Here is a 7,452-nt window from a genome sequence, read left to right as displayed (position 1 = left end):
TCATAGGAACAGAGCAGTATAAGTAACAAGCTGGGCAGAAGTGAAAGTCGATGTTTAGCCACAGGAAAGGGTAGCAGTGTGGTTTCGCCTCAGAGCTGCTCTGTTCATTGGTGTAGCCTGGTTACAGGAAGTCCCAGCCTCATAGGGGAAGCTACGTTCTCCACTGCCAGAAGAGGAAGTGTTGCAGTGAAGTTTGCACGATAAGCTGAAAGCCCAAAGAGCAAGTTGTTGGGGCTGGGTGTGACCGGAGTTGGGGTTGGGTGTGACTGCTTTTGAATTGCTCCCCTCATCGCGCCTGGAAGCCCCACGGGGCGCTGCCGGTCCTGTGGGAAGATGTCCCTGTCCTCCGTGTACGAGCACAAATTTTCCGAGAAGCTGACAATTCTTAATGACAGGGGCAAAGGGGTGCTCATCCGCATATATAACATCAAGAAGGTAGGCCCTGAGCTGCCCCAGGAGACGTGGTTCTGCTCTTCTGACAAAGAGATTTCCAGCTGATCCTAACAAAGAAATATAGTAATGTCTGGGGGTGGTGTATGTCTAAGGTGTGGGTGTATCTATCTGATTAGAGGTTTCTCCTGTTTTGTTATTCTGGCTTACAGCAAAGGTTGGAGGCCCAATTAGCTATGGAGAAGATCTGTTAAACTTGGTTTGAGGAAACTGCTGGGCTAGAGTAGATAAGAGAAAAAATAGTGCAGCCTACAACTACCACCCAGAAACCCTAGTTGAAAGAAAGATTAAGAAATGAATGGTTCTTATATAGCAAGTATGTGGAAGTCTCGATAAAGGCCTGTGAGCCCTTTTTTTTAAATTGAGTGATTCATGGGTAATGCTTCAGAAGAAAATAGCTTGATTTTCCCCTTGTCAATCTGCAGCTTTATTCTAATTTTCTCCAGCTTCAGACTTGCTTTCCTTCCTGTAACCTAGCCTAAGTCTTCTTCTAGGCCAGGAAAAAAAAATATCATTTTCATTATCTAAGTAGTTCTCACAACACATTACACCGAATGTGATTTGGTGTGCTTTGAGAATCCAAGCCTGATGAACAGTTTACGGTTCATTGTGTTGTGCGTAGCAACAAACCTAATGCTGTAAATCATTGGTTAATCTGTTGCACATAGTTCTTATGCAGACATTTTCTTCCTCCCTTTTTAGTATCTCTGCTCAGACTATGTTGGTTCAAAATCACATTGATAAAATGGTTTGCCGAGGTGGAGAACTATGGCCCCTTTATGACTTGTGGACTTCAACTCCCAGAATTCCTGACCTAGCATGGCTCACGGCCACAAGTCATTAAAAGAGCCATAGTTCCCCACACCTGGTTCAGTGTTATTGCTTATGTTTCTTTTTAAACATAAAACATGGATTGATGGCTTTCTATGTTAAATTAACATGAGTTTATGGCTTTCTATGTTAAATTATGGCTTAGTGCAATGTGTGAACCTAGTTTGTGATTTTAAAATGCTGCTTTTTCTGAGCTGTCTTTAATGCGTACATTCTATTGTGGCCTAATGTTTCCTCTATCTGGGCAGCGACCATGTCTCGCTTATACAGAGCTCAAGTGACAGAATTAAGGCATTTTATTTAATTTTAAAAGCAGAGGATAACATGCTAGGACTTTCAAATGTTTTGAGCATGTCTCAAATTTCTTCAAAAGAGCCTAAAAGCCTGACAGGGAAGTTTCCATCTTAACAAATGTCCTGTGAGCTAAATTAGGGCAGTCTCCTCCCTCCCCAATATATCATCCACATTCTGGAAGTTGTAGTTACACATATCTGGTGGAGGTAAGATTAAAGTTCCCTGAGAAAGGGAAAACTCATTTTGAAAACTCATTTTGACTTCCCTTACTGGCCATATCAACCCTTCTCCTTGGATTGGTTGCCAAACCTGATAGGATAAATCTTTAAAATCAAGCAGGTTGACTATGGATATTTGGACCAAATGAGGATTTAAGCTAATATGCCTTTGGAAACACCAGTGCTTAAACTGCGAAGTACTATACCTTATTCTTAGCTGCTTTAACTAATAGTGACTGAAGAAGGCTTGAGAGGAAAGAAGGAGAAAGCAGCTTTAGAGTAATTCAGATCAGAAGAAGCCAGCAGAAGTAGCTGCTTCCTCTTCCTGTTTGGAACTGTTTTTGGGGGTGGCATCTTATGCAAATTAGATTGTGCACCAGTATTTATATTCCTCCCTACCCCCACTTCTGGCTTCAGACCATATTTTGATAGCGATCATAATCTGTCCTTGTGGTGTAGCAATTATCTCCCATTGTACTAAATGGCAATATATTAATACAGTTAAGAATTTTTGATATTTATATATGCTATTACTTAAGATGGCGGCGCCTGGAATGGCTGCGGCTGCACTGGCTTTTGAAGGCGAATACTTTTGGGAGGGATAGTAAGGACTATAGGCCACATGATCAGGAAGATTTTAATGTGTTTGAGCAACATGGTGGAACTAAGGTAACATACGACATACGACCGAAAATCTTTGCTGGCATGGCGAGTTTCTAGTTGTTTTGGAACTGTTGGTGAGACCGTTAAAAGTCGTTGGTGCTGTTTGAATTTGTTCTACCAGCAGCAAGATCTGACTGCTGGCCCAGTGATGGATTGTATTGCAAATCAGGGCTGTTTCCAGAGGAGGCAGAGGAGGAGAGGACCTGGAGCTTATGGAGCAAAGGAACTGGATGAGGCTGTCGGCAGGCCCAGAGGAAGAGAGACAGGCTTTTGGAGGAGTTGGTGGCGGTGGCAGCGTGCTCCAGGGGCGAAAAGAAGCAAGGCCTCTTAAAGGAAAAGGTGGAAGAGTCAGGATCAGAAAAAGGAAAGAAGGCGAGGTTGTCAGAATACAAGCTAACTTGAGGACTAATCCACATGGAGCCCCATTTCCATCTGTCCTGTTTGCCATCGTTCACTCCCTAGAGACTAAAATGGACAATGTGAAATTTGAGTGGGCCACGAACAAGGAGTATATATTGGAGGTGGTGACCCTTTGAGAGCTGTATGCAATGAAATTTCATTTTGATGTATGCCGATTGGTGTACATTCAAAGTGACAATAAAGTTATCATTATCATTATTAGTTCTTGTTTCTGTTGAGGGTTTGCTCCCTGATGATGGTAGATGAGTGTTGCTCAAAGTGTAACTTTAGGCCGATGCATCATCTCACTAGTGTTCTCTTGCAGCCTTCAGGGTGGGTAGGGCTTCATTTCATTTTCTTTTTTGTTTTTACTGGTGATTTAGGGACCAACTGGCATCTTCCCCCCCCCCCCCCGCATTTAATTATTCCATTCCACTGAATTCAATTGTGGCTATGCAAAGTCTAGTGCTGACTTTGAAACAAGCAAAATTATGCACTTTTATGCTAGAAGGATCAGGATCACACATAAGTCCTCGTTGAGAAGATTTATTGCTCAAGCCTGTACACAAAAATCTAGTCAACTAACATACTGTATAGTACTAAATTGGTGCCAGATAAGGGTCCATGGAATTCAAGAGGGATTGAACCTGTACTGTTTGTGGGAACGTAGTGACTCTAGGCTGATGACTCACTTAACTCCACTCCTCCCAGCTCTGACAGCTCTTCTCCATCTGCTGTGGTTTAATATATTGTCATGTGGAGATGAAGAGACAGAAAGAATTTCAGGATGTTAGGAATCCAATAAGGATCTAACTGCAGCTTTGTTTGTTTGTAGAAATGCCTATTGCTGTTCTCCACTGATGTTCTGGTTGTAAATAAAACAACTAATAGGCATTTTAAATCTCCATTGATCCCTCACCTGGGGAAAAGTTAAGCCTAATGTGCTATTTCTGAAACATTTTTAATGCTTTTGAGGAGTATGCAATAATGTCCCCTGTGACACATATGCTTTTACTGTTGTTTTGAACAACACATCTTAATAGAGGGGCCCCAGCTTGAGAAAGGCTGCATTTAGAGTACCACTTTTGAGGATGTCATTTTAATGGGTTGATTCATGATCTTCTATTAGGTTAATACCTTTAAAAAGGACTCATTTGCCTGTGCTTGGTAATAATTGACCAATAACATTGAGGCAGCTTGTTCCATTTCCATCAAACCATCAAAACCTCAGAGTAGCAGCTAAGGGAACAAAAGATACAGAGCTAACTTACTTTTTGTTCCCTTCACCTTGCTCAATTAACCATTGAAAATGAATAAAGAACAAAGCTGGAGAGGATGTCCTGACAGCAAAAATGGATCAGTCCTCTGAAAATATGTTTATCTATTGTTTTTCCTGGTAAATGACACTGTTCATTCCCATGTGGGTTTTTTTTATTCTGCTATTTCTCATTTTCATTTCTAAGAGAAGAAAGAGATTAGCTGCATGCTGCAGTGAGTGTGAGATTATGAAAAGCTTAATTATGCACATAAACAAATGGAATTTTGACTTGGCTTTGTTATCTTTGCAGACATGCATGGATTCCCAGACCAAGCTTCCTTTCCTCACAGAGAAGACAATGGAGTCCTCTATCAAATATATCAACAAAAAGTTTCCCAACTTGGACACACGGAGCAGCACGGTGGGACCCTGAATTAAGAGCAGGGTAGAAAGTTGGACGTGTTATCCTCTTGGAAAAGAAAGACACTTCCCTGGAACTGTCTGTGGAGATTATCAGTCATCCAGGTCATGGTCGTCCCAAAAGTGCTTTTTCAAAAGGCAACTGGACTTTGTTTTTTTCCTTGAAGATGTTTCACTTCTCATCCAAGAAGCATCAGAGCTGAAGAAGCTTCTTGGATGAGAAGTGAAACATCTTCAAGGAAAAAAACAAAGTCCAGTTGCCTCTTGAAAAAGCACTTTGGGGGCTTCTCAGGAACTGTTATTCTAGTTTCAGCCAGAGCAATTTCTGCATGCAGAAAACTGCTACCTTCCTAACTCTGTTTTCACCATAGAGGTTGGTCTTATTTACAGAAGGGAAAAGGGAAAAGCAATAGTAGCTGTTCTGTCTTCTTGTAATACCTGTGAAAATCATACTCAATAATCCAGTATAGTCTATCTCTAATCAAGCGCAAACTTAACTTCAAATATTTTTTTTGTTATTATTTTAAGAAAGCAATTTTTAAAAAAGATTAATTTCAAAATACTCTGGGATAGAGTTACCAAGATTCAGGAAGAGCAAGCAGATCTCTGCCCATTATGACTGCTCTTTACCCTTAAGCGGCAAAAAATAAAATAAAATGGGGTTCTATTAAGGCTGCTGCTGCAGAGCTTACTCACTACCTTATGCCTGCTTTTATTTTTTTCTCTCTCCTTACAGCAACACTTGGGTCCAGTACACAAAGAGAAAGCAGACATGTTTCGGGCACTCACTCCCTATTATCAGACCTTTGTGGATGTAATGGAATTCCGGGTGAGTGTTAAGCCAGAGTTTGACACATGCTATGTGTCAGCTTGAGCCTTTCGCATTTGCTCGGTTTGAACTGGGGGAGAATTTTTTGTTTTATGTAAACAAAATTCTGGAGAAATGCAGAAAACACAGTCAGCACTTTTTCTCACTCTTGTGTGGCACTTAAAGAGATAATTGCATGTACTTAATGCCGCCTATCCTATTTAGGAATCCTAATGAGTCTGAAACTATTTTCCCTATTAGTAGGTATATTGTATTTGGAACATAAGAGTGGACATTATTTTGTTTTAATGTGTTCGATGCTGCAATACTATCTTTGGAAATAAGCTCCAATGAACCCATTGCATTGACCTCTCAGAAAATTTTTCTTGGATTGTATCAGTAATATTTTTTTGAGTTTATGGGGATTGCCTTCAAATAGTATGACATGGATTCTGCTGTAGCAAATAACAAGAGCATGAGCACTTAGACTTATGTAGTGTTTCATAGTGCTTTACTAAGCGGTTTTTCAGAGTCAGCCTATTTCCCCTCATAATCTGGGTCCTCATTATACCAATCTTGGAAAGACGGAAGGCTGAGTCAACCTTGAGCTGGTCAGGATTGAACTGCTGGCAGTTGGCAGAATTAGCCTGCAATACTGCATTCTAACTACTGCGCCACCACGGCTCTTATTGTAGTGGAAATACTGCTTTTCATGTTAGTTGAAGCTGCCCCCCGCTATTGATGAATTATGGAAGCAAGGAGAGAGAGTAAAGTTCTCTGCTTTCATTCTGGAGATGGCAGAATTCTATAGCCTTGAGCTTAATATGCATGGCCCAAACTAAATCAGTTTCAGTGACCTTCCGAACTTGTTTACTTGTTGGAAAATGTTAAAATGTTAATCACAAGTTTTTGGCCTCTTGCTATCACTGTGTTCAGCCTTGAATGAAGTCATATTTTATCATTTTCCCCATAAAGTGTGCTTATTGTGGGTCAAAATAAATTTAATTTAATTTAATTTAATACTTTTATTTGTATACCGCCCTTCTCCCGAGGGACTCAGGGCGGTAAACAGGGCAAACATATAAAAATACAAAGGTACAAAAGTTAAAAAAGAATTAAACACAATATTTTGGTATCTAAGTAAGTGATAATAAATTGTTTGTATCTATCTCATAGTTGGTCAGCTTGCAAAATGGTTTCTAGGTTAAAGAACTAACTTGCAAAAACAGCCTGAATATGCTTGGGATAAAATTTTGGCTTTAGCGGTGCTTCCAGCACGCTGGCCAACATATGCTCAAACTGGCTGACATTGTCTTTACTGTTAGCACAAAATGCTACATGTGGTTAAGGAGTGACTAAGGCTCGTAGAAGGGATGCGGTGGCTCAGTGGGTTAGGATGCTGAGCTTGTCGATCAGAAGGTCGGCAGTTTGGCGGGTCGAATCCCGAGTGCCGCGTAACAGAGTGAGCGCCTGTTACTTGTCCCAGCTTCTGTCAACCTAGCAGTTCGAAAGCATGTAAAAATGCAAGTAGAAAAATAGGGACCACTACGGTGGGAAGGTAACAGCGTTCCGTGCGCCTTTGGTGTCTAGTCATGCTAGCCACATGACCACGGAGTCGTCCTTGGACAAGCGCTGGCTCTTCGGCTTTGAAACGGAGATGAGCACCGGCCCCTAGAGTTGGAAACGACTAGCACGCATCTGCGGGGGAACCTTGACCTTGAAGGCTCGTAGCCCAGTTTATTATTATGTTCGTTTGGTTTGTTATGAGGCATAAGTACAATTGTACAACTGGCACGTAAAATTGTAAATAAATAGGGATAAAACTTTCCCAGAATTTCTTCCCCTCCCTCCCCCCAAATCCTGAATGTTCCTATAGCGTAGAAAATGAAAATGGAAATGAAAAAGTAGTAATGTTTACTATAGATTTTATGTCTATAGCCAGAAAGCAAAGATTTGTCAGTCTTGAGTAAAATTAGAGATGATTCATGTAGCTTTTACGGATAAATAAGGAAGGATATAGTAGCAAGGCTGAGCCTCTAGCATTCAGGTTTTGGAAGTTTTAAATGTCGGTTTTCAAAAGCACAATGGATGGATATACCCTGACTCTGATC

The 7,452-nt window shown here is 40.9% G+C and overlaps 1 protein-coding gene across 3 annotated transcripts in view; it reads left to right on the top strand.

Annotated features, from left to right (window-relative positions):
* The first annotated feature begins 218 nt into the window (after window positions 1-218).
* Window positions 219-7,452, top strand: part of NCKAP1L (NCK associated protein 1 like) — a 92,672-nt gene continuing 85,438 nt past the window's right edge. For all 3 annotated transcript variants that reach the window (XR_014025060.1, XR_014025061.1, XM_081317229.1), the window contains exons 1-3: window positions 219-435; window positions 4,424-4,534; window positions 5,270-5,362. Coding sequence is in view for 1 of the 3 variants with exons in the window: in XM_081317229.1 (XP_081173355.1) it covers window positions 334-435; window positions 4,424-4,534; window positions 5,270-5,362 (306 nt within the window). In the remaining 2 variants the exon portion in view is untranslated. The remainder of the gene's footprint in view (window positions 436-4,423; window positions 4,535-5,269; window positions 5,363-7,452) is intronic.

This window comes from Vipera berus (assembly GCF_964194415.1).
Source record: "Vipera berus genome assembly, chromosome: 2".
NCBI classification, from domain to species: domain Eukaryota; kingdom Metazoa; phylum Chordata; class Lepidosauria; order Squamata; family Viperidae; genus Vipera; species Vipera berus.
Note: the sequence above shows the minus strand (reverse complement) of the source record. Positions and strands in the feature narration are given on the sequence as shown.